Here is a 27,000-nt window from a genome sequence, read left to right as displayed (position 1 = left end):
GTCTACTGAGTGTCATTTACCACGAAAACACACTTTACTTGAACGCACATGTTACATATTAGGAAACTGTAGTCTGTAGTAGAAGTCCACTAAAATGAGCCAGAATCTTTCTTTGGAGGGGTGAATTGCATTATATACCCCTCAGATTTGACCAACTCGCCATTTTCACCCCTTAAAATTATGGGTCCCAACGAACAAACACTTCTTTCTTTTGTCGGAATAGAGAGAGAGGAATGGTAGTGGTGATGGTGGTGGCGGTGAAGATGGTGAAGTGTTGAAGCTGAATATTAGGTGTTAAAACATAAACATGTAAATTTTTGGGTGACAATTAAGTTACCATTTAAGTCGACTGAGGTCAAGTTTAGTCGACAAAAGTCTACATTCCACATAACCAAAGGTGGGTGCCCCAAAGTGTGGACCTTCTTCATTCTCCGAATTCCCTTATCTCTTCTAATTTGGATGGTTGACAATGAAGATTTCACCTTGATCGGCTGAATTTTTTACTTGGGTAACAAAGGGAGAAGAGAAAAAAAAAAAGTTGGAAAGAGAATTGAAGTTTGAGTTTAGGGTCAAATATGGTCTAATAGGCAATCTTGGGTTTAAAATGGTTAGTTAGTCTTATTTGGGAGGCCAAAACAAAATAAGAAAGAGAAAGGAACGGAAGTTTAGGTTGTGGTCGGTACTTAGGTTAGAAGCGACGTCATTCAAAAACAACGCGGACATTTGATCGTTAACGACTAATCGTTATTTCCGTTTGTTTTACTCGTTTTCTTTTCCTCCTTTTGACCTACTAGACTACTACTATAAATTCAATCTTCATTTTCTTTTCTCCTTCAATCTTCCCAAACTCAAAATCTCCCAACCAAGAAGAAGAAGAAGATCTTTGAGGATTGAGATTTATTTCTTGATTCACAAATCTATCAATTTCGGATCATCTAGTTAAGTTATTGACTTTGATTTTGAGCTTAGTGGAAGAGAGTGAAGAAACAATGAAGTAAAAGAGCAGCTCAAACAAGCAACTGATGGAAACTCAATAGATGGATATGCACCAAATTTTCATGGTGGGCGAAACTTATTCGAATTTCGACTCCGATTTGTCTCATGACTCTACTTCATTAATCCCTGAATGGGTTACAAAACTCGACTTTGAATTAGGTAATTCGTCTCATTTTACTACACCAAGTAATAGCCAAGAGCAATCTAGCTCGCCCGATAATCTATCCGGTATTAGTCCTATTGATAATTCTTCCTTCGACACGGATACTACCCAACCCTGTTTCTCAAACAATCAAGAACAACAAGAAGAAGAACTAAGGTCCCGTTTGGATTCAGTCTTCGTTAGACATGTTCTTCGAGAAATTGAAACTGTTCTAATGAGTCCTGATATAAACGAAGACGATGAAGGAACAACTCTGGGTGGTGGTGTAGATCATGGAAACGGACGGCCCGGACCTATATCAAGTCAGCCTCATAAAGAGCAACGGGTTACTCAGCAAAAGAGATCTAGCCATGGGTTTAAGGCAGAAAAACGTCATCGAGTTATGGAAGAGCCAATGTCATACCAAGAAAACCCTAAAGGAAACTTGAAGAAGTTGTTGATCAATTGCGCAAGAGCTCTATCTGAAAACAGGATATTTGATTTTGATAAACAAGTTGAATATGCCAGATCTGTTGTATCAATCAGGGGAGAACCAATCCAACGTCTAGGTGCTTATATGGTAGAAGGTCTAGTGGCAAGAAAGAACGGGTCGGGTACTAATATATATCAGGCGTTGAATTGCCGAGTACCCGAAAGCAGTGAGTTGCTATCATATATGCGGATCTTATACGAACTATGCCCGTATATGAAATTTGGATATATGGCAGCGAATGGTGCAATAGCAGAAGCATTCAAGAACGAGGACAGGGTTCATATTATAGACTTCCAGATCGGTCAAGGAACACAATGGATGACTCTGATACAAGCGCTTGCAGCAAGGCCTAGTGGGCCACCGCACGTGAGAATTACGGGTATTGATGACCCTGTATCTAAACATGCGCGTGGGGACGGTTTAGAAGCACTAGGGAAGAGTTTAGCTGCAGTGTCTCAGAAATTCAAAATACCCGTTGAGTTTCATGCTGTGCCAGTTTTTGCATCTGATATTACTAAGGAGATGCTTAATGTAAAGCCAGGTGAAGCTTTGGCTGTGAACTTTCCTTTGCAGCTTCATCACACAGCGGATGAGAGTGTTGATGTCAAAAACCCAAGAGATGGACTACTAAGAATGGTAAAATCTCTATCACCAAAAGTAGTAACACTAATTGAGCAAGAATCCAACACAAACACTACCCCATTCTTGACGAGGTTCGTCGAGGCATTAGAGTTCTACTCTGCTATGTTTGAGTCGATTGACGCTAATCTTCCGAGGGACAAGAGAGAAAGGATCAATGTGGAGCAACAATGCCTAGCGAGAGATATAGTGAATGTGATCGCCTGTGAAGGCAAAGAGAGAGTTGAACGACACGAGTTGCTTGGGAAATGGAAGTTAAGGTTTGAAATGGCAGGGTTCAAGACTTCTCCTCTGAGTTCTCACGTCAACTCGGTTATCAAAACCTTGTTAAAGAACTACTCTGATGATTATACGCTGGTGGAGAAAGACGGGGCAATGTTGCTCGGATGGAAGGACAGGAACTTGATATCAGCATCGGCATGGCAATGAGAGGATTGAATACAGTAACATGGAAGATCAATCAAAAAACCCAATAGGAGGGGGAGACTTACTTGTACCCTTGCAGACACAGATACTTTCTTTCTTCTTTCTTGTGCTACTCTTTTGTTTCAAGGTGAAATGAATTGGCAAACCAAGTATGAAATCTCATTCATCCTCGACTTCATCTAATATTATTACACAAAAGCTCTCTCTTACCGGGAAGGGGGCAATGGATCAGTTCTAGTTCGAGTATCTCACTACCTAAACTAGAACCTACAAAATTTCCAGTTTCGATGCCAAACAGTAATTCCATTCTTGTACAATATAAGGATCCATAACCGAAATTTGCATCCATGAGATACTAAATTGTTACCAAATATGAAATAAGGATCCATCAGATCGTATACTAAATTCTAACGCTATAAAATTTGATATCTATCGGATACGAAATCTTTACCAGATATGAAAATAAGGATCCATCGAATACTAAATACTCACCTTCTCACGGGTAGTATAAATAGTGGGTACCGATTGACCCCCCCTACTCTCCCTAATATTCACAACACATGGTGCTTATATACACAAAAGAAGAGGAACAAAATTGATGGAAAGACAAATTTGAAGCTTTTCCTTGATTTTGAGGTGAAAGAAGCAATACTGTACTACCCAATTATATGAATACAAATTACACAAGAACTAAAACTGTACATAAGAATTGAAGAACAGCTGCTGCTACAAGGAATTATGATGTGTTTGGAAATGACTAGTAAACTACCCTACACTTTGATAAGGGGTAGTTGCGAAACAAAATCGAATAATCATTTCCAAAAACCAATTGCTAGGGTTAATGAAACCCGATTGCTTCCTCCCAACATAGAACAGAGCAGGACAAGGCATCATCGATCCCACATAGCATTGAATATGGACGGTCTAGTCTTCAGCCATCGAACCATCTCCGTATCTAAGGAAGTGTTCTTATTCATGACCTGATCAAGCATAGGGCTGCCAAACACTGTCGGTTTATTCTCGAATGACCATATCATCTTCGTCGGCCATGGTCTCTGTGGCTGTTTCTCCTGATAATTGTAAGTAATAAATCAAATTAAGCTCCAATTTTCAAGTTACATGTCAGAATCTTATGAAACAAATAACTTGGGAATTCGGCATAGGATCTCGATTCCACAAGTTATTCGGTGGATCACCCAATCCCAACTATTTAGTTATAGAGATGCAAAATCCATTATAATTGACAACAGTTCAATATTTGTGAAGGGGATTAGGGGTTTGGATCATCAATACTACTGCACCTCAATTAGGGCTATAAAAAGAGGAACTAATGAACACAGAATTGTGAAAAAAAACACTTACCATTCTTGACAACATGAATTTGACAGTTCTTGGGCCATAAATTCTTTGTTTGGATGGTTTGTGGGCCTTCGCATAGAAGGAGGCAATGTTGGGTAAAGCCAAGCAACCCCTTCTGACCCTTGCTAGTTTGCTGTCTGGTTCAGCATCGTTCTGGCTATGCCAATAAATCAGCTGCCCCAGACAATAGTTTTCTCCATACGTCTTACAGTACTCTTTCAAACCTGGACCCAGTTTACCGCTATACTTGGGACCCAAATCAAGAGGACTAATGTAAACAGGCGGAGAAGTTACACTCTTGTACTCCTGCAATCACAAAAACCCGTTAATTCTGTGAATCGGACATAATTATTTTCCATGTTTGTCAAACAAATTTCTCACAACTTCTGGAAAGATCAGCATAAGAGTTAGAACTCACTCTGATTCTAAAGAAGGTTTTTGTATAAGCATATACGTGAATTAGATCAGCAGCTGCATCGTGTCTGCATTTGTAAGTGCACGGAAGGTCTCGAATCTCGTCTCTCAACCTTAGAACGAAAACAAAAAATAGTTAGCTTAGACTCACACGGATAACAGTTCGAAGTGCAATAAATGAAAAAGAAAAATAAAAACAAGACGAGTTTAGGTTTCTTACCACAATAGAGCCTTCTGAAGTTCTCTCATGGGATCGTCAGACCCCGAAGGATCATGGGCATGAATTTTAGATTTAAGCTTATTAAGCGAATCTTCTTCCACATGAGGAGTCATGCACTGAACTAATTCCTCGACGAGTGACCCTTCCCCTTTCCAGAGGGCAGAAATAGTCTCTTCTGGTGTTAACTTCTCCAGTGGAGGTGGTGCTTTCTTCGCCTCAACAAATACACATCTCATCACATATCTCACCTTGTCAAGAGCGAGAGCCAGATTCTGGAGCCTTTGATTGTAGACACCTTCAGCCTGAACCTCAGCATCACCTTTTTCAACATCTAGACAAATATCTGCGAAGAATCTCTTCTTTTCCTCCACATTATGCCTTAAAATCTGCTTCGGAAGCCTTGTTCTTTCATAATTTATAAACCTCACCTTCACCACGAATTCACAACAGTGTCAGAACAACTATAAAAAGTTAATGCATTTAAATGGAGTAGAAAATGTATGTACCAGACGAGCTGAATATGCAATCAGCCAATCAGGCAAGCCATCAAGCAAGCAAGTTCCTAAACCGGCTCTCCCCAAGTCGGCATAATCTTCTTCAGAAACAAAATTCAACTCGCAAGCCTCTAGTAGCAACTGATGTCTGTTCAAAACTCCATGGTGCTCTTTCAATACCTGAGAAATTAAACTTTATGAGAAACTGATATTATGGACAAAGGGTATGGGTATTGGTACATTTAGATCTTTGGGGGATTTGCAATTACGATCAGCCATTGTCAACGTGTTCCACATTCAATGCAAGGAACATGAAATAACCTAAAATCAGTTTTTCAGATTGAGACTTTTTCTGGCAGAGATACCAACTCGTTACTCGTACCTTCTGAAATGCCCCTTCACCGGTCAGATTCAAATAGCTTCCACGACAAACATGGCTCCCACACAAACAAACCGATGCTTCATACTCTTCCTTACTCTGCAGCAGAAACAAGTTACATCACATATTTAAGTATCACCTAATAAGATTTCAAAGAAGAGGGAAGAGTATATTCCAAACCTCTGTTACTGAGTTGTAGTCGAAAGTGACCTCTTCCCCATATCCGATCGGCCTTACAGTGTGAACCCCAATCTGATACCGCCCATCAACAGCAGTTACTCTGTTCCCATTAAGTGAATATATGAGAAATAGAATTTACAGAAAACAAAACTCTCGATCTCAATGAACAAGGGTTCTTGCACAAGTGATGAAAAGAATGATGGAGAGAGAACATGTCAGCACAAGAATTGCATGGGATTGAAGATCCCATGCTAAGCTGGTTGCACATCAACAAGGACAAACAGAGGGTAAGAAAGTAGGACTTACTTTGCTTCACAATTAGGCCGGCATGAATGGCAGATTCGGCTTGCATAGTTTGCTTTGTGCATTGCATCAACAACAACTATATCATACCCATTACGATCACCCTGCCAAATAAATAATATCAGATGTCAAAGAACTGAATGGAAAGCTCGCTAAACTTGAGCAATTAAGAGAATTTACCTTTGGCCTCTCCAGATATATGTTATAGAACTCCGGAGCTGGATCTTCTTTGTTCTTTTGCAATGATCGAATTCCATCCTGCTTTTCAAACCACTTCCACGCTGGATAAACCTAAATACATAAAGCCATGAAATGAGAACATTGATGTATACTCAAGTTTTTTAAAAAGAGAAGTCCAACTAAGGTTTCATCATGCTAACAAAAGCTTCTTTTTAACCTAATGCCAAAATTCCTACCTCCCACATGAACATCTCAAGCAACTAAGTGCAGTAACCTCAAGTTCCTACTACCCCACAATTTTGGACAAAATCATGGTGATGGCACGCAAATGAGAATGAACAAAAAGCATAAAGTACCGAAAGCTTTCGAAAATATTTTTTTTTTTTAAAACTTTCGAAAATATTTGATAAGTTATTTAAAATAAAAGAAAATGCAGAAAAATGTAATTGACATAAAAATGACCATACCTCTCCCAAGAACTCCACAACAAAATCATCTTCACCAAAACCTCCTTCTTTGTTACAAACAACTCCTAGCCCCTACACACGACATCCAATTAGATATAGCAGGAAGGACACGAAGTGCCGCTACAAATACACAAGACAAAAGAAAAAAAGCGGAGATCTCATTTAGATAGGAATAGGAATACTAGACTAATTACCTTTCTATAGGCCACGTAGTTGTCATCAGGGCGACTATGCATCGCCTTCAGAATTCCCTGACACATTCTTAAGTAGCGAAGGTCGCCAGCTTCCGCCGCAGTCCTTTCGATCTCTTCAACGACAGGCTTCAATTGATAAACCATTGGAGCATTACCAACACCAGTGAAGCGCCTGACTTGTACATTCAATGTGCGGAGAAGCACATCTTCGATAAACAAATGCTTCTCTTGAAGAGACCAATCCAACTCTTCAGGCATGGAATCAAGAAGAAGATTATGAGTATAGGGATCTATACCATAAACCTCCTGTTCTAGGACCTCTTCTCCAACCTGTTTTCTAGGTTTGTAGTCCTTCACTTCTGGAATCTCCATATCTGACTCGTCAATGCTATCTTTCTGCGTGTTGAGCTTCTCAGCATAATCATCCGGCAAGGAAACAAGCATTTTCCGCTGCACCTCCTCCTCATCTGCTACTATAACGTACTGATCAATGACTTCATATTTCCTAGTAACAGGAGGAACCAGGCTGGCCTTCGTCATGCGAGCGCCCCACTCACGATCTTCTGCCGAAGAATCAAAGGCCTCATCTGCAAGGAAGTACCCATCACCTCTCATGTCCCTAAGTCCACCTTCTGAATGGATATCCAAGTCGGTTTCTGTATCAGAGTTGGTACTCTCGCCGTCACTCCTAGCCTCTCCAGAAAATTGATCATTCTCATCAGAAGTATCACTTCCCGAATCTAAAGTGGTCTTATTAAATTTGGAGAAACGTCTCCGAAGTTCCCTATCAGATGCATCCTCATTATAATCAGTGCCATCATTGCTGTAGGATGCGCCATTACTGCGGGTCATGCATTTTCTTTCACTCATCATTTTACTGTGTTTCTTCTTATATTTTGAAGTTGTTGAGCATACTCCAAGTGCTGAATTATCTTTTAGCATCTTCATCATTTCATATTTTTCATGAGTAGACTTCGAGTTGTCTTCCAAACTTGTGGCCAGACGGATAAATAATTTAATGACGCTATTCATATCTCTAGCATCACCCCTGTTTTTTGCTCTGCATTAATATAGTACATAAGTTGCCAAAAAGAGTAAAGAAAAATACACAAGATGAGCAACTGGAAAGAAAGAGGTGAAGGGAGAAAGAAGATATCAAATGATGGGGGACTGAAGGGACAGAGAAAATGGTGAAACAACCCAACAAACAAACACGAAATATATAATAAAAAAAAGTGCAACCAAATAAAGGTTAAGAAATTAATCTCACTTGATTGCATCCCGGCACATTCGACTGATATCCTCCTTGACTGAGCTCAATCCAAGACCAATGTAATAACCATTCTTCATCCTATCTTCAATTTCAGCAACCTGCAGATTTACAGTAAAAACATGAGTACAGCCCAAACTGAAAGTTATTGTGCACACAAATTTAAGTTAACAAAGTCAAATGCTACAGTCATCAGAGAAACAATTAAGAAGTAACACATACCTTGGGTATAAAAAAGTCGCAAGTATTCTCTTTCATTATATCCTTCAGACTGAAAGCAAGAAACTCCTCCATCTTCTTATATCCATTTTCAGATTTCCTGTGGATCAATCGCCTCATACGAGCTTCCTTTGATAGGAGAAACGAGGACTTCCTAGCATCAAGAAGTTTCTTGCGTCTATAGAAGTTCTGTCGATATGATTGACCTGGTGCATCAGTTCTATCCAAAGCAGAGTCCTGATGAAAAGGCTCGACAGACTCCAACGAATCACCCAAGTGTCTACTCGAGCCCTTGACTGCCTTAGAGTGAGAGCTGTTTTTGTCCGTTATTTGGTTCAGGCTCCTCATCTTGGAGCGTGGACCCTCGGAATATTTACTGTCATCTCCACAACTTTTTCTCCATTTCAGATTTCGAAATTTCTGAGTCAACTCGTTAAATTGGTTGCAACCTCTGACGTCTATAGAAGATATATGAGGGAATAAATGCAGAATTTCTTCAAGTGCATTGGCGCTAATGCTGGTGCATCCAACTAAGATGATGGACGTCATCTTTGCATTTGTATAAGTTTTCTGCAAGGACATATGAAGAAAATAATATCATTTCTGAGTATCCTACTACCCTGTCAATATCTACATTTACACGAATACCACCAAAAAGATAACCTACCATGATCTCTCGGAACATGGAATCACTGCAGTTAGCCCCTGCAGGTGACAAGTCCACTTGTCTGGAGATTCCTTTGTACAACTTGACAGCCGCATTCCAACGCTTACATGTCGCAGCCGAGAATATGAGAGACTTCATATCGGCTCTCAAACAATGGAAAATCCGTGCCAGAATACGACCACTCAAAAGACCCCAACTCTCAGTCTCAGCATCAGAGAGCGTACCATTTTCTTCACTAAAAGTTGCCTCACTGAGCAAATCATCAATCGAGCAATCATCTTTCTGCCCTGCCACGGGGTCTTCTGAGTCGAAGTCTTCTTCACTAGCATCGACCAGCACGCGAGCTTTTTTACCAGCATGCATGCTACCATCCTCTGTCATGAAAGGAATTAAAATATATGAATAAATAGAGCAACAAAAAGAATTGACAGTACCACAAAGTCACAAAATCAGAATAAGGAATGTTGAGATTAGGATACAACGTCTTGCCACAAAATTAAGATTCTTGAGAAATAAGACAGGCTTCCTTTTATGCTCTAACTAGTTCACTTCTGCGTCAGAAACCTAATCAGATCAGAAGACCACAACTAACCTCTATATCTGAGTAAGTCCCCGTGAAGGATGAAGAATCACATTCAAATGTATAAGTCAATTTTGAATAGATCATAAAGATCCACTATACATGGCTACACGGAGGGGAGGGCGAGCCTCTGAGAGAAAAAGGGGAATAGTTTGTCCTAATTTGCTACCTGACTATCTGAGTATACTTTCGATAAAATAAAGGAAAATTTATTGATGTGAAAAAGGTTTGGCAGACCTTCAAAAGAGAGGATTCCTTACCTGATTTTCGGAGTCTTGGCGTCAGCATATCATTATAGAGTGAAGAACTTTTGGACATAGAAGCAAAGATATGCTTCTCCAACTCTTTCTTCGGCTGCTTTGCATTAATCCACGGATCCAATACCTCGTTTATTGCTGCAGCGAACTCCCTACTCTTGTAAGATTTCATTACCAACTCATGAAGCTTACCACGGGTAAAACCAATGAATTGTGGATGCAAGCTGTGAAATGAACTGGGAACCATGCTTGATTCATGATGCATATCAACATCTGATTGTCTTGAAGGAGCAGCGGAAGAGTCAGCAGACGATGTGAATTTTAGTTGCTGAGTAGCTGCTCCAGGGACCTGGGGCGTCGAGTTAACTGGAATCCATATTTGATCGAACTTCCTGAATACACTTGTATTCTTTTGGATAATGCCGTTGTCAACTAAACCCTGCAGCTCCGAGAAAGACGAGGGCCCATGTTCATGACCAGCACCATCAAGGTAATACCAATCACCCAAGTGCAATTGTAATTCATCTGCTGTGCAAACATGATCTTTTGGGATGGTGATGGGTACTACCATATTTTGAAAGTCTTGCTCATTTCGGGATTGAGAAGTACCCTCTCTTAGGTAACTTCTGCCATTGCTCATCGCAGAAGAAGACCGAATAGATCTTGAATGCCGATCATATCCTCTAGCTATCACCCTGGGCTCAATTGTAGAAGATACCTGGTTCTTGACTACACATGCATTTATCCTGACAACTGGTAACATGGTTCCTTTCACTCCTCTGGGAACAAGAGGTTGTTTGTTCTGGACTGTTTTACCAGATACACTGGAATCTTTTTCCGGCAAGGAGAATGCCCATGACGGCAGATCAAGCCTTCTGCTGCGAGAAGGTAAATATAATTCTTCTTCTCTCTCCCACCGTGGGTCTTCATACCCAGATTTTGGCATCTGGCAAAGCGGGTAACCGTCATTCAGGACAAGTTTTTTTTTGAAAAATCTTTCTTGAGAAGCTTCATCATTTCTCAACCAATCACCACCCTTGCATGACCATCGGTAAGAAAACCAGTCATTGGGGTCCTCACCAACAAAGGCGCAATCCTTTGGAGGAAGTGCAGACGACCTCGTTTCTCCACCTTCTGTTGAAGTGATTCTAGAAGATATGCCGAGTTCCTCATCTCTCTGATGACCATATCCATCCCCAGTTTTAAGCTGGAATAAACCTAAAAACAATCGCAACAAGCTACTTAGCATGAAATCAAGGAGGAAAAACAATTACACTGACACATCATACTGCCGGCTCCATAGTAGATTGAACAAGAATATAATTTAAATAGTGAAATAGTTGATTTTCTGTTAGCACTCCTGTCTGAAAAAAGTATATGTGTACAAAAACAATGGATCTTAATTATTTAATGATAATCCAAACAACTTCTCTGCCTTCTTTAAATAGTAAGACGACCCAATAACCCGCGACAGCCACACTTGTTTATTTCTGTACTTCGCACACTAGATCTTCCATTTGGAAACCTTTTTATATCTTCATTTTAAATGGTGATATCAGCCCAAAAGCCAGAAAAGAAAAGCGTCAATTTGACCAAGACAAAAATATATAAAAGAAAAAAGGGTGGAAAATGAATAATAAAACCCAACTAATACCTTCTGATATCCCCCATTTCTCCCAATCCACTTTATCAAACGTCATCCTTAGGACTTCTGAAAAAATTAAGATTCCAAAAAGGGCAGGATAAATGAAAAGTGACTACGAAACAAACAAAGTTCAGACAAGAAATGGGAAAGAACCAGAGGGAAAGAAGGAAACAGACCTCCGAGAATCTCAAGCTCCTTTCCTGGAGTAACAGTATAACCTGTTAGCATAGCTGCAACCCTTTCATCAATATGGAGATCGTTTGATGGTTCCAAAGCAGTTGAAGTCTCATCACGATGTGACGGCAGCAAGGCAACAGATGACACCTTACCAATATGACTAACAGGCTGCTGGTCAGCTTCCCCAGCATCAGCTAAAACATTTCCAGGAGCTTCCGGAGGGCTTACCTCCTGTGTAACAGAGTCCGGAATGAAGTTTGTCGAAACCACTGGAGAAGAAGCCCTTTCAACCGTTACCCACCAGTTACTCTCGGAGTGCTTTATTAAATGGTCTGACTGGAGAGCTCCTTCCTCGACAAGCCTCTTCAGGTCTATCAAGTTAGACGGGCCCTGTTCCTCGCCAAAATGATCTAGATAAAACCATGATCCTTTGATTGAATTGCTAATTACTGTTACATGGGGCGGTGTGTCACATATATCCATATCCTCTTCCATGGAAAGTAGTCCATCAGGAGCTTCATTAATCTGACCAGGAGGCTCTGTGCAATCAGCAGAAAGATCCATGGGCTCTTTCTCCTTCTGAGACGAATCATCACTGTTTTCTTTAACAGTAGAACTGCCATTATCCACATTATCATTGGGTTGTATGGTTGAAGAAAGCCTATGAGTTGATTCTCTCCCTACGGAATCTCTACAATCCTGCTTTTCTTCATTTACTTCAATTTCATCCCTAGCATTCTGCCTTTCATTTGCTACATTCTTGTGACCATTTTCATTGTGATCATAAGATCGCCTGAAAGGGGACTTATCCATGTAACCAGGAGTTCGATCCCTGTGATCCAAACGACTTCGAATCTGTGGGGACCTTTCCACGCGAGCTGGACTTCGACTCCACCTATCATTGTAACGGGGTCGATCATATGGGGAACGGGACCGGTCATATGGGGAACGCGACCGGTCATAGGGAGAGCGGGACCGGTCATAAGGAGAACAGGACCGATCATATGGGCTTCGACTCCTCTGATCATGGAGACGTGACCGATCATGCGGAGATCGCTCAGAGTAAGATGGGCTTTGATCACGGCGATCATTGTACCGTTGTCTGTCATATTTGCCACGCTCAAAGTTGTCTGGACCTCGCCTATCATTAGCTCCTCTCGAAGGAATGGAAGTATCATAATATCTAGAAGAATACCTGTTGCCTGATGAAGAAACACGGGACGGCACTGGGTTAGAGGTTCTGTAAGGCCTGTCAATTGAGTTGCCCGAGTAGCGCTTATCCGCGTACCAATCGTCATTAAATCTCCTGTTCTTGGCATTCGGGTGATCACCATTGTCGTAATGATTTCTTCGGTTGTACTGCTCTGACTCAATACCATTACGTTTAAACCAACCTCCTGAAGAGTAGTCTTTTCCATGACTCTTCCCATTACTCTCTGAGTACTTGAATGAAGTCATTTCATCATCTGCAATTCTTGAGTTCATTCTCGAGTCCCTATCAAGACCAGGGTCCCACCTGTTCATACCTTTTTTCCAGCCATTGTCACCTCTGTTGAATTCTTTTCTCTGAGAAGAAGAATCTTCATCATAATAATTCATTGAAGGTGGAGTTCGTTCATTTTCGCGCTTCCATCCCTTCCCCTCCCATTTTCTTGCTTTTTCTAAACCGTATTCATCGTTCACCACTTCACTCTTTCTCCATTTATGAGGACCAAATCCTCTTTCCACTGGGAATCCTCTCCACTTATCTCTACCAAATTCTCCATTCTCAACTTCATCCCTTCTTCCTCTTCCCATGCCAAATTTTCTGATGTCTCCTCCTTCTCTTCGAAATTTCCCTTGAATATACTCTCCCCTTTCTACTTCTCCTCTTCCCCATTTCCCAGGAACAAATTCTCCCTTCTCAACTTCCTTACTTCTTACCTTTTCAGGAACAAATTCACCATTCTCAAATTCTCTCTTTTGCTCTCTCTCCCAATCCAATTCACCTTCTTCTATCTCATCATTCTGTGATTTCTCTGGAACAATCTCTCCTTTCTCAAAATCAAGTTTCTTACCTCTGATTCCAGAATCAAATTCACTTTTTCGTCCCCTTGGAGACCCAAATTCTTCTTTAGCTACTTCCATCTTCTTCTCGTTTTTTTTCTGAAGTTGTGATTCTGAGAATGAAACTGACTTTGAATTAAACCCACCATTTCCTCTGCAGTACGTATCTGAATTTGAAAATCTTTCCATAACATGCTGTGAAGGCACGCATGCTACTCCACCATCGCCCATGGAAATTCAAAACCTTCAGGAAAAAAAACCCTAATTCACCCCTTCCCTAGGGCTATCGATGCTCATACTTCAATTTCTTCAGCCAAAACAATCCAATCACCGAACTTAATAACCTAATTTCAACCAACATGAAATCACAAACCAAAAACTCATTAGAACAATGTAGGGTTTCATAAACAAGAACAATAACGTAATAAGCTCAAAATTACAAATCGTAAAGCAAGATAACTACAATTCAAACCCTAGATAATACCAAATCCAATCTAAGAAACTCAAAAGATAAACCCATATCAACCCTAACTAAAATCAAAGAAGGGAAAGAAAAACTCACGAATTAAAAAAAAAACCTAAGTAGCTCGTTTGTCGGATCCTTAAAATAGGGTTAAGAAGAAGACTTGAGAATAGAAAGAAAAGAGTCTTCTTTTGTTTATAGATCGAAATACACCATGAAAGGACTGAATCGAAGCTCTGGTTTTTGCACTTTCTCTCTCTAGAGTTCTAAAACGCTCTCTCTCGGTATCGGTCGATGATGAGAGAAGAAGAAGAAGAAGAAGAAAGAAAAACTGAAGGCTTCCGTTTTCTCTTTTCAACCTCTTACCCTCTCTCTTTCTCTCTCTATAAGTATTTTTACTCGTAAAACACAAAGTACTAAAATACCCCCCTAAATACTGTATTTATACGATAATATACTCATATTATCGTCTTCGGTCAGCGGGCAACCGTGGCAAGAATGAATGACAAGATAGTTCCCATTTGGGATTTTTTTGGGTTTTGGATTGTCGGTCAGGCTGCCCGAATCTAGATTCCAATCTATTTTTTTTTTTTTAATGAGAATTCCAATCTAATTTGTGAATTCATGATCCTTTCCCCAAACTCCTCCTAGCAAATCCAATTGCACGTTAGGGTTATTTGGTGGCATTGGATTGAGGTAAAGGTGCATGCCCAAACATCAAATTTGTCGTGCTAACTTGTAATTTGCCATCAGGCATGAGTCGAACTAATGATTCTGTTGGTCAAGCATGTATGTTGCAGAAAGCAATAAATAAAAATATAAATATGTAGATTTGCATAAAACATACGGTAACAGAAATTTCACAGCATTTCGCAAAATCAACCATTATAAGTTAGTCTGTCAAATCTACAATGACACTACTCAATCACTCGAGTGAGATTGAAATTCCAAATATGTTCATGTCTAGTAGGGGTCAACCTTTTGTATTACCTTGTCTGATTTATGGTGTCGGCAAACATTACAGATCCGGTCGTTTTAGACTACATTCTCAATCCAGGGTTCATTTCCCACCCTATGATATTAAAAGTTGGAGAAGATTAAAAAGAAAATTGAAGGATAGTTTTGTCTTTTGAGTTGTCACTGGTGAAGTCTATATTGAAATATGGAAGAATCCTAGGGTGGTTTTTGTCATTTACTTGAAAACACATTGGCGCTCTAACCATAGGAAGGAGGGAAATGAATTGGTACCTTTTTTTTGGCTTTGATTTCTTCAGATCCGATTTTAGTATTTTATACTGAAATGAGGGTTTTGGTGTGGTGTTTGGGTCCAAATTCTTTGGAGTATTTGTTAATTATGGACCAATCACAAGCATTTGTATCAAGATTCATTTCATTTTAGGTATTTTGATCTCTCTCAAGCAAGGTATAAACTTGATCTTATATGCATTAAGAACTTTCAAGTCAGTCTCATCCCAAGAGAAATAACTCATGTTTGATCATCACAAGATGGGTGTTGTGAAAAATGCATGAATAGAGATGTATATCTGTATATATTCAATTTTGTTGCATATATCTACTACATCACGCGACATGATATACTAGTAATGAGCATATGATTATCATGAAACATTTGTACGTAATATGACATTGATACGTTAAGAATACGCTATAAGCGTGTAACCCTTTGGTGAAATAACACTCTACAGGATGTCGAATACTGTATTTACTTTGTCTACATTATAGACGACATGGAAACAAAATATTGACCGAGTGAAACTCTTTAACCTTGAACTCACGACCTCTTGATACTTCAGAACGGTGAACTAACTAGGAAGGAGGCCCATGTGCCTTCTTCATTCAGTTGTTAGCCCCGGTGAGATTTGTCACTCGATAATAGATGTTCAATTGTACTTCTAACGTGATGAACATTTTCTCTGGTCTTACATCATGATCAGATTAGCCAACCATAGCACTTCACCACTGCATATCAAATTTGCATATTCAAAGTTCTGATTGAATTTGACTACTGAAACATTGTCAACCCAAACATGAGATCGAGATACTGAATTAGGGTTTCCAAAGAGTATATGTTAATCATTAAAATTTTATTAACTTTTCATAAAGAAAAATAGAACCGTTATAATTAGTTATTTGAATGTTTAGCGGTTAAAAATAGAAAGATTTTATAATTACGACACGCATTCGAAAAATTCATAGATTTTCATAATTTGGAGATATCTTCCCATCTATAATATAGTGTATATGGATTCATCGGTCCATAAAAGTATATGTAAATGATTGATTCACGATTAGTCATTAGTTACCAAAATCAGAGTCCATTTACCATAATTTATCCGCCTCACTTTAGAAAAGAAAAACATAAATGATTTTTGTTCTCTTAAATCGAATTGTGTACACGATTTTCGAAAGCGGTGTTCGGAATATGCACAAAAAGTAGCGTCAGTCTCTCTTTCCTTTTCCTTTGTCGGATTCTCCTCTTCTCTCTAAATCTCCTTAAAGATCTTACCTTTTATTCCTCAAGTTAAACTTCTCATTCCGAAAATCGCATCCATCATTTCTTATATTTTCTTTATCATCGTTGTCTTCATCCTACTAAAGGTGTTGCTGGGGTAAATATACAAAAATATTTGGAGAAAAGAAAAAAGTTAGTGGTGCCAATATAACGGAAGGCGCCTATAGATATTTTGGTTGGTTTGGGAGGCGACTTTAGCCTTGGTATGGAACGTTTTTAGAACTTCGTTAGGGCAGGATGGTTACTTTGAAAATAGTATAGACACCTCCATTTAGTTATAGGCACCTCAACCACTTCACTCCAAATCTTTAAACTTTATCATATAGTTTGCTGAGAGTTGAGCAACGGAGACGAGTGCTTCAGCTGATTCTTCAGGTCATTGTTAGAAAGCACATTCGAGTTGGAGCTCGGCCAATCATTTCGACGTCAACCTCCAGGTTCTGTTGTAAAAATCAAGTTGATATTTGAACCAATCCTTCAACTTTATTATCAAGTCGTACTCTAAACCGGATTATATAGATAGTGGTAGTTTAGAAGTCACATTTGCTCTCATTTTGATTGTGTGATAACATATATGTCTTTTTACTGGAGATAACATAGTTCAAATCTGACCGTTCCTACGAAAGTATCATTCTCTTGATTCAATGTGTTTTTCCAAATCAATCAATTTTAGAATTAAAATTTTTATTTGTTTATTCCCTAAGTGGAGGCAGACAGGCGCAAAATGAGTTAGTTCCATGCAAGTAAAAAGGTTAAATTGAGCCTTAACATCTGAGAACAAGAAGATTCAATCCATAACTAGAAGGAAACTTATTTATCCAACACTTAAAAAAATATATAAAATGCGGTGAGCGTGGATCGAACACGCGACCTTCAGATCTTCAGTCTGACGCTCTCCCAACTGAGCTATCCCCGCATGGTTGAAATGTTTCAGTCCAGACATACTTTATTCAATAAGGTAGTATTTCTCTCTTTTGAGTCGGATCTGATATCTACCTTAGAAATTCGATTGACTCGAGTAAGATCTCAAAATGTTTGTTGTTTTTATGTAGATCTTGATGTTAAACTTGTTTGAATTAGTGATTCGAGTTGAGTTTGAGTCTAATTAAGTTAGACGATTCATATTTTATTCGAGACAAGTAAATATAATACAAGAAATTGAAATCACTATATTTATTCTACAGATTTTTCGATAGACATATATAATGGGTAGATCTACACATTGAATTCCATGGAACGTGAAGAATTACGAGTCTTTTAAGACTTCTAATTCCACCCTTCGTATTATCGAGCTTTTGGGTTTAAATATCTAACTCAACAGGATTAACTATCAAAGATAAAACATGACTTTTAGTTATCGAATTGTCAGTTCCAACACCATCCCCGTACTGGTAGATAAACAATGAGGTTCGAGCAAAATTTAACCCCATATCAACAAATTTATTGTCCAGCGGATAATCATATTTTAATTTATTCATCTTTTTCCATGTCTCCAATATTAATCCTCGGATGTGTTCACGTGCATCTTTTTCCGAACAATTTCTTTCTATCATGTAACAATATATAGACGACGAGACATCCCCTCCTCTTTCTAGCTCTGCCTATTAAACACATGGGATAATTAGAAAGGAGAATTTTTTCAAACTTTTATTGGAAAAAAAAACATTTTTTTCAGGTTAGCTAGCTAGTTACCGTTGAAGTTGCTAGATCGTTGGTGAGACGCAAGATGATGGATGGGTAATAAAAAATATGATGATAATCAGATTTTAGGGTTTTTAGTATATCGGCATTAATGCTCTTATTGCATGTCGCGAAGAACGAGTGAAGTAGAAGTAACGAGCCAGAAGAAGAAACCCAAGCATTACGAAGATATTCATTTAGCGACGGAATGTAACCCTTGCTACTCCACCTTGCCTCTACCATCATTGCTTTTATGAAATTTGCCCACTGTAATTAACATAAATTTATTAGAAGATTTTAAGTAATGAAAAGACAAACTTAGGATTTGAAAAAATAAACGGATCATGTTAGTCGTTAGATCTCAAATTTGTGTCACATAGAGTATAGGTCCTCAATTAACAGTTCACTTCTTACATCGACCTTATTTTCGTATATAACTATATATAACTAAAGAAATAAGCGAGTAAATATTTATTGACTTATTTTCTATATAAGTTGGGCAAACTGATAAATTTATGCAAATTGGTCGATTTATATAGAACCCAAAGTCTAGTTTAAAAGAAAAATCACTTACGAATTTGGTCAAACATGGGAGGACATCGACATCTAAACCTTGATCTTTAATCTCAAGAGCTATTTCGTTTGTTGAGTTATAAAGAGCTAAGAAACATGTCTTCATATAGTTGGGGAGCTTATTTGCCTCCTTGATATCCCACCTTCAAAAATTATTCATAAGATTAAGCAATTTAGTTAGGATAATGGATGGTTCATTTCAACATCTTACTTAGATGTGTTGGAAGGTCTACTCCACTCGGCTAAACCGAGTGGATTAGGTCCACGGTTAGGATAAGAATTCCTAGTATAATTAGGTTTCCTAGTATGATTAGGATTGTTGTATTAGATAAAGTTCATTAGAGTTTCATATTTCTAAAACTTCTCCTATGTAAACCTATATAAAGAGATCCATACATAATGTAATATGCAAGTTGTAAGTGTTAATAAACAAGGTATTTACCAATCTCTCTCTCTCACACGATCAACTCTTCACCATCATCATCTCTCGGTTTACCCGAGACTCTCTCCCACTACACTCGGTTATAACCGAGAAGCACCATTATCAACTCTCGGTCATACCCGAGAGATTCAAGCTATCAACCTCGGCTACAGCCGAGAGTCCCTCACCATCATCTTCCTCGGCTTCAACCGAGAGCTAACCAAGTCACTTCATCTCTCCCGGTTTTCACCCGAGCACTTCCTCCATAACTCGGCTTCATTCGAGTTTATCACACAAAGGTATTTATCTCTTCACAAGATGTGCATCTTCAAATATTAAAATCCCCGAAAGCAAAATTTAGATGATGACCATGTATCAAATAGAATTTTTCAAGTTGAAGAAGGTATATGTGTTAAAACATACGTATAATACGGTGTACAAGGATTACCTATCGACAACTTCTGTAAATAATTCAAGCTCGTCTAATGAACCATAAATATCATAAACATCATCGATTATAACTACAAAGTTTGTAACTTTTGTGACCCATTCCCTGCAATGTCGATATTGAGGCTCCGAAGAAATGCCTACACTACATAAGAATGTCTCAACTAATCGGTCTCTAGCAAAATTCAATTCAGAAGCAATACCAAGACTCTTCCACCACCTACATATCAAAACGGAGTCGGATAAGAATTTTTTTATAAAAGGTTTCACTATTTGTATTGGTTTAAAAATTGGAACTTAAATATAAACATACCTTGACAAACTTCTAAGATCTTTTTGGTGTGTGGCTTGAACCATATTGAAATGTAGTTTGGCCAATTCAAGAAGACAAGGATTATACTCTTTCTCACTCTCATACACATCCATAAACCATCTGTTTTCTGCTCTCTTCATTCTCCAATGCAATGGAAACTCCAAAGAATGGCTAACTTGATTAGCAAGATTTGTAAATTCGATCTTTTTCTCTTTTATTAGATCTTCAAGATGTTTCTTGGTGACTATTCTCGCCTCCTCGAGGATTTTTTCCTCTTCATAAGCAATACATGAAGCTTCATATAAACTCAATACTCCTCTAACAACGTCCTCGTCTAACGATTTGTTGCAATCCCCAAAGTTCTTATAATCTAACCCACAGAAAACATCTGCAACTCACACAATTTATCATAAGATTAGGTTAATAAATTGTCATATGTTAAATTGTGTAATGAAGAAGTTTACCTTGAGAAACCTCAAACCCATGTTGTCTAAGAAGCCTAAAACAAAGAGCAGTACTATTTAGGTTATCTTTTACCCAATACCCATTGGTTGTATATCGTTTTTCGTATATTTTTTCTAGGATTTTAGTGATTTCTTCCTCAAATAGATTACTTAGTCCAAGCTTTTGAATTACATCAATTAGTTCAAGCTGAACTAGTGGTGTTGTGGCGTTTTCAATCATAACCTGAACTTCTTTCTTTCTCTTCTTGATTTCGTAGTCCATGTCAATCTCGCCCTACATACATTTTAAAATAAATATAAACACATCATTACCGTTATCATTTAAGCCAAGTAATATAAAGAAAGAGGTACCCTTCATCCTTCCACTGTTTTATTAGTCAGAGGAGTTTGAGTCTCGAACTCATGTGACATCTTTCTAATCACATACTTTCATCTAAGGTAAGACTCTGATTGAAACAAAGAAACAACTCTATGAAATATATATATATAGAGAGAGGGAGGGGAATAATCACCTTTGGTCTGAGTCCAAGCGATCCAACAACACTGTAATCCCATATGGTTGGTTGATATTGATATTGTTGTGTTTTTCTTGGTACAGGTATTAGATCATCACATATTATAGGGAAAGCTACACTTCTTGTAAAGCACATTGTGGTGGTGGTGGTGGTGGTGGTGGTTGTGGTGGTGGTGGTGGTGGAGGAGATAAGAGGGGTTTGAGGTTTAAGATGGAGATACATTTCAAACTGTATTTGCTTTTAAATTCAAATGTCTTATGTTGATGCCAATGCCACATCTATCTATATATATAGATGTAGACAAAGTGAGAGAGGTAAAGATAGTAAATAGTCACATGCACATGAACAGAGAAGGTATACGTTTAGAACTCCCAAATCATTGCTAAATTGATTTTGAATTGGCTGACTACAAATTCAAGAGTAATTATTTTTACATTACCATTAAAATTAATTGATTAACTCATGTGTCAAAAATTTCAATTGAGACTTTTTATTCATTTTGAATTGGTTGATTACAAATTTAAAAATTTAGCCGAAACAAGTATTCTCGTAATTTTGTAAGAACGTCTATGTTATACAATAGGCACAATTTGCTATTATCTAAGAGTGGTTTAACAATTGAAGTAGTATGTAGTCTTTGTACCTTTCTCTTTAAATACTCATTATAATCTTCCAACAAAAAGGTGCATTATATTATTTACTAGTGCATTTATTAGTATTCATTGGCTTATAGATAAATTTCAACTAATAGAAAATCCGGCAAACAAATATTTGGACACTAGTCCGGTATATAAAAAGATTGTAGAGAGTGTGGATAACAAAATAAATGCTACAAATAATGGTCTCATTCATTTGAAGTGTTATACTACTATTTTCCAGAAATATAATCATATTTCTTTTTTTTTTGATAAAAGTAGATTTTGACCATTCTTAATCAAGGAGTTTATCTCTAACCACTGGTAGCCCAGTTGATCAGTGCATATACTATGTAATGCAGAGATCCTAGGTTCGATCTTATGGAAGTGGTGCTTATCACATTGTCTCCATTTCTCAAAAAAAAAAAAAAAACATTTCCAGATTAATATTTGCTTTAGATTGATTTTAGATTTCATTTGAGTCATACCCGTAGAATTTACACAATTACACAATGAAACGGTCTCTCTATAACTATGTGAAAGAGACCTTCTTCGCCCTGCACCTAAGGAAAGGTCAAAAACCAATCTCAGAAAACAGTAACATTTCACAAGGTCTTTCGGGCGAGGTGAAGGTTTTCTACATTTTCAAAGGCTTGTATACTTCATTGGAAGTGGGGTTATTTGAGTCGTCTTAGTCAGATTTCAGTCTGAGCATCGAGATATTTGTGAAGGGTAAATATGTCCACTAGAAAATGGTGGGGAAGATAACTAGATAAGTAAGCCAATGGTGTTTAGTGTTGTCATTCTTTTAGAAAGGACCAAAGTTGGTCAAAGAATAGTAATATTTAGCCAAGGTTGGGCACTTTGCAGGAGCTATCATCAAGAAGAAACACCTGTGGGGTCAATCCGGCTGGATCCAGGCTCGAGCTAGGCTTAGACCAACCCACAAAACAAATGGGATAATTTGTAGCTTCAAGTCTATTTACAAAATTCTACACTTATTTATTTTGCAAAATTTTAATTTATTATGTAGCACTTAAAAATTCGACTAATAAACAAGCAGAATCGAATTAATAGAGAGAAATATATATCGAATCGATAGAAAGAAATATATATATCACATATCATAATATACATATTTTTTTCATCAAATTGCATAATATCTACGGCTAATTGAAATCATAACATATCATAGTATTGAAGTCATCCATCTCCTTTTTTTTTGCAAGTGCCATTCATCTCCTTACAAAACTATATGTTATGGCATTCACGGGATAAAATTTTGATGTAGACTAATCTCAAATGTATTAGGTATATCAACAACAAATCTGTATGACCGAAAAATTTGAAACGACTACAAGACGGTATAGTGATGTGGTCATCTCAACACAAAAAAAAAACGTTTTTTTTGCTATTTTCATTAGTCTGTTATATGAACCTCAAATCTTCCATGTGCATTTATCATGATGATTGTACCAAACTTTTGGTTTTTAATGAAAAACTTATGTGAACCATAACTGCAAATATCAATGTCCCTTTTGAGGTGGGGAAAAATTGTACGATATCTAGTGGCCCTAGGTCGGATGCATAAACGAATTCACACGGAAAGAAATAAAACCACGTAGTTAGAAGTACAATGATGCATTCTCTCTCATTTTTCTCATTTTATGGTCCCAAAGTAGTGGAACCCATTAGGTTTTTATGTTATAGACTGAGACAGAAGACCAATACCCTCTCAACCACAAAAAAAGAAGAGCAATACCCAATAGCCAAGATTAGACAATTCTAAAGGTTTTAGATTTTTTTTTTGTTGAAAGCCAAAGGTTTCAGATTGATTTAGTGAAGTCAAATATCCATAGCTAAATCAAGTCAATTCATCGTTCGAATGACAAAATCAGTGAGGATTTAAGTTGTATTTTTTATTGTGAAAACAAAAAACTAGTATCTCAAACACAACAAAATGGAAAAGTTTGTTGAAAAAACAAACTAATTGTGAGAATAGTCTCACATGAAAGGAGTAACTAGTATCCAAAAATATAATGTCTAGGTCCTCTCCACTCATTATCAATTGGTTTTAAGTTGGATGACCACAAACTTAACATATTATCAGAACTAGGACCATACCTGATAGGCTTAAAAACCATACGTGAGGGAGCGTGTGAGAATAGTCCCACATAGGAGAAGAGTTCTCTAGCAACCAAAAATATAATGTCTACATCTTCTTCACTCATTGACAATTGATTTAATAAGATCATATTACATCAAACTTAAAATTTTGACATGACATCCCAACGATAAGAAGATCACTAAGAGTTGTGTTTCTAATCTACACATCTGATTTGCTGGTCAACAACAAGTCTTAACTTGAAGAGATGTGGTACGATGTGACCATGGCTCCTGATCCCCTACTACAGTTAGCTTAACAAGATAACACAAAATCTATGACTTGACAAAACAAAATTTGTGACTTGACAAAGTACAAAATGCCCAAACAATCTAGGAAATACTAATACACGGTCGGCCCTGAATATTTGGTGGCTAGAAGCGAAATCTAGAAATGAGGTCTCTTGTATTATCCGCAAATTTTAAGTTCACCTTAAGCCCTCATGAACCTAGGTCGAACCCGATCGTGTAGAATCTGTGCATGAAACTAAATATTTTCCCATCATTCAAAACTGCATACATAATATAAATCTTTTCAATTTAATCCTGGCTAGATTCATTGCAATAGTTAGCCAACAGACATGGGAGCACTTTTTTGTGATGCTGAAATGGGACAAACAAACATTTGAGTGATTCTGTCTTTGGGTTTTCCAGACCACTTGCTTTACGCGTCAAAGGTTTAGGACTTCATAATTACTTAAACATGAGGAATTCTAGTTCTCAGACTACAACTAGTACCTAAAATAAGAACCTATTGTTACACAACATATTCGGAAGTTGCAAATTGTAACAAGATTTTAGTAATGTGTTTTGTTTGGAGAGAGTAATATGTTTCTTATCTCCTGGAGTGACTTAAAACATTGAATTTGAGATCTTATAATATATTGGGAGGAGATTTCTCCCAATAAAATAGTCATTTAGATGAATCTACGATAAAATAAAATTTATCTAACTTAAATTATATATTAGAAGGAGATGTCTCCCAACACTTAGTGATGAAGTGTGAAGAGGTGCGTACCTTTTGATAATCGACTCGGATGAAGCCGAGAATGACGAAGTAATGACTCGGTTGAATCCGAGTAATGGAAGAAGATGCTCTCGGTGTGAACCGAGAGGAAGGACAGCAGCTCTCGGTTGAACCCGAGAGGTATGAGAGTGATTCTCGGGTGAAACCGAGAATGGAAGAATAACTAAACTCGGTTGAATCCGAGAGGAGGCAGCAGCAGCTCCGGTGAGACCGAGAGATGAAGTGAGATAGTTTCGGAGAGAACCGAGAAGAAGAAGATGATATGTTAATTGTGTGAGAGAGAGATTAAGGTAAAACCTTTTGTTTATTCACAATAACATGTTTATTACATTATGTATCAATCTCTTTATATAGGTTTACATTGAAGAAGTTTTAGAAATAGAAAATAGAAATAGAAAAACTAATTAATACAACATTCCTAATAGCACTAGGATTAGGATTCCTAATTATAGTAGGAAATCCTTGCCCTAACAATGGACTAATCCACTCGGTTTAGCCGAGTGGAGTAGACTCTCTAACACTCCCCCTCAAGTTAGAGCGGGAATGGAAGTAACGCCTAACTTGCCAATAATGTTCTTGAACGGTTCTGCCCCGAGTGGTTTGGTGAAGATATCTGCAAGCTGAGAATCTGAACTTGTAAAGCGCGTGGCAATGACGTTATCTTTGATCTTCTCACGAACGATGTGGCAATCTATCTCAATGTGTTTGGTACGTTCGTGAAAGACTGGATTATCAGCAATATGGAGAGCGGCTTTATTGTCGCAATAAACTGTCATCGGATCCGAGTGATCAATTCCAAAATCAAGTAATAAATACTTGAGCCATTGTAATTCGCATGTGAGGATGGCTAAAGCTCGATATTCTGCTTCTGCCGAAGACTTGGCAACGGTGGGTTGCTTCTTTGATTTCCATGAAAGTGGGCTAGATCCCAACATTGTAAAATATCCTGTAGTCGATCTACGGGTCGAAGGACAACCAGCCCAATCTGAATCACAGTAACCTGTGATATGGAGAGAGCTGTTTGCGGATAAAAATACTCCTTTATCAAGGGTACCTTTCAAGTATCGTAGTACGCGATGGGCGGCGTCTAGGTGTACCTGACTAGGTGTTTGCATGAATTGACTAAGGTTATTCACAGCAAAAGCGATATCTGGCCGTGTAACTGTTAAGTAGAGAAGCCGGCCAATTAGGCGACGGTAAACTGACGGATCCGTCAATGGTGTACCGTCAGTGGGACTAAGGCGAAGTTTCTGTTCCATAGGGAACTCAGAGGGACGTGCAGCGGTTAGTCCAGAATCTTTTAAAATATCAAGTGCATATTTTCTTTGACATAGAAAAATGCCTTGTGACGAACGAGAAACTTCAATACCAAGGAAGTACTGGAGACGTCCTAAATCTTTTAGGGAGAAAGCATTATTTAAGAATGATTTTAACTTGGAAATAGCATGATCATTATTTCCTGTGATAATGATATCATCCACATAGACTAGAACATAAATCTGAGTGGAGGGGGAACGAAAAGTAAAAAGTGAATAATCACTCTTAGATTGAGAGAAGCCACGTTCAAGTAGAACGGAGGAAAATTTGGAAAACCACTGACGGGAAGCCTGTTTGAGACCATAAATAGATTTGTGAAGGCGGCATACTTTAGACTCCCCCTGAGATGAAAATCCGGGGGGAAGTTTCATGTAAACCTCCTCATGAAGGTCGCCTTGGAGAAAGGCATTATTAACGTCCAATTGATGGAGAGACCAGCCTTTAATGGCGGCGAGAGAGAGAAGGACACGAACGGTTACTAGTTTAGCAACCGGAGCAAAAGTATCATTGTAGTCCAAGCCCTCTATTTGAGTATAGCCTTTAGCCACTAAGCGAGCTTTATAACGTTCTATGGAGCCATCGGGCTTGAACTTTATTTTATACACCCACTTACAACCAATAGGTTTCTTGCCGGGTGGTAAGTTGGTGAGTGTCCATGTTTTGTTTTCTTCCAAGGCCGAAATTTCCTTAGCCATGGCTTCT

The 27,000-nt window shown here is 38.2% G+C and overlaps 3 protein-coding genes and 1 non-coding gene across 4 annotated transcripts; 1 reads left to right on the top strand and 3 right to left on the bottom strand.

Annotated features, from left to right (window-relative positions):
* The first annotated feature begins 820 nt into the window (after positions 1-820).
* Positions 821-3,149, top strand: LOC147560322 (scarecrow-like protein 21). The gene has a single exon (XM_086662503.1). It carries the CDS (start codon positions 1,038-1,040, stop codon positions 2,697-2,699), a length of 1,662 nt encoding a protein of 553 aa, XP_086518629.1. The 5' UTR covers positions 821-1,037; the 3' UTR covers positions 2,700-3,149.
* A 148-nt stretch (positions 3,150-3,297) lies between these two features.
* On the bottom strand, positions 3,298-14,625 carry SDG2 (SET domain protein 2). The gene is made up of 18 exons (XM_086662502.1): positions 14,310-14,625; positions 11,701-14,091; positions 11,534-11,590; positions 9,883-11,097; positions 9,043-9,416; positions 8,379-8,945; positions 8,157-8,257; positions 6,887-7,946; positions 6,693-6,764; positions 6,226-6,336; positions 6,049-6,149; positions 5,743-5,842; positions 5,566-5,661; positions 5,196-5,363; positions 4,690-5,117; positions 4,474-4,582; positions 4,059-4,361; positions 3,298-3,766 (listed from the first exon to the last, which is right to left on the bottom strand). Exons 2-18 carry the CDS (start codon positions 13,976-13,978, stop codon positions 3,587-3,589), a joined length of 7,320 nt encoding a protein of 2,439 aa, XP_086518628.1. The 5' UTR covers positions 13,979-14,091; positions 14,310-14,625; the 3' UTR covers positions 3,298-3,586.
* Positions 14,626-17,586: 2,961 nt separating this feature from the next.
* TRNAF-GAA (transfer RNA phenylalanine (anticodon GAA)) lies at positions 17,587-17,659 on the bottom strand. Its single transcript has one exon. It is a non-coding gene; the product is annotated as a tRNA-Phe (tRNA).
* Positions 17,660-17,885: 226 nt separating this feature from the next.
* Positions 17,886-21,444, bottom strand: LOC147560319 (terpene synthase 10-like). The gene is made up of 7 exons (XM_086662499.1): positions 21,154-21,444; positions 20,642-20,915; positions 20,178-20,565; positions 19,866-20,084; positions 18,998-19,139; positions 18,436-18,690; positions 17,886-18,344 (listed from the first exon to the last, which is right to left on the bottom strand). The coding sequence occupies exons 1-7, from the start codon at positions 21,376-21,378 to the stop codon at positions 18,045-18,047; spliced, it is 1,803 nt and encodes a 600-aa protein (XP_086518625.1). The 5' UTR covers positions 21,379-21,444; the 3' UTR covers positions 17,886-18,044.
* Positions 21,445-27,000: the final 5,556 nt, after the last annotated feature.

This window comes from Eschscholzia californica, unplaced genomic scaffold (genome assembly GCF_041429995.1).
Source record: "Eschscholzia californica isolate CP2 unplaced genomic scaffold, dmEscCali1.0.p SCAF_2, whole genome shotgun sequence".
Taxonomy (NCBI): Eukaryota; Viridiplantae; Streptophyta; class Magnoliopsida; order Ranunculales; family Papaveraceae; genus Eschscholzia; species Eschscholzia californica.
Note: the sequence above shows the minus strand (reverse complement) of the source record. Positions and strands in the feature narration are given on the sequence as shown.

Coding starts and splice junctions, on each gene's coding strand:
- SDG2 (XM_086662502.1), bottom strand. CDS start 13,978: ATGGGCGATGGTGGAGTAGCATGCGTGCCTTCACAGCATGTTATGGAA. Junction 8,946..9,042: donor CCATGTTCCGAGAGATCATG/GTAGGTTATCTT, acceptor ATGTCCTTGCAG/AAAACTTATACAAATGCAAA. Junction 6,337..6,692: donor TTGTGGAGTTCTTGGGAGAG/GTATGGTCATTT, acceptor TTATGTATTTAG/GTTTATCCAGCGTGGAAGTG.
- LOC147560322 (XM_086662503.1), top strand. CDS start 1,038: ATGGATATGCACCAAATTTTCATGGTGGGCGAAACTTATTCGAATTTC.
- LOC147560319 (XM_086662499.1), bottom strand. CDS start 21,378: ATGTATCTCCATCTTAAACCTCAAACCCCTCTTATCTCCTCCACCACC. Junction 20,916..21,153: donor CGCTTGGACTCAGACCAAAG/GTGATTATTCCC, acceptor AAATGTATGTAG/GGCGAGATTGACATGGACTA. Junction 19,140..19,865: donor TTTACAGAAGTTGTCGATAG/GTAATCCTTGTA, acceptor TAATTTTTGAAG/GTGGGATATCAAGGAGGCAA.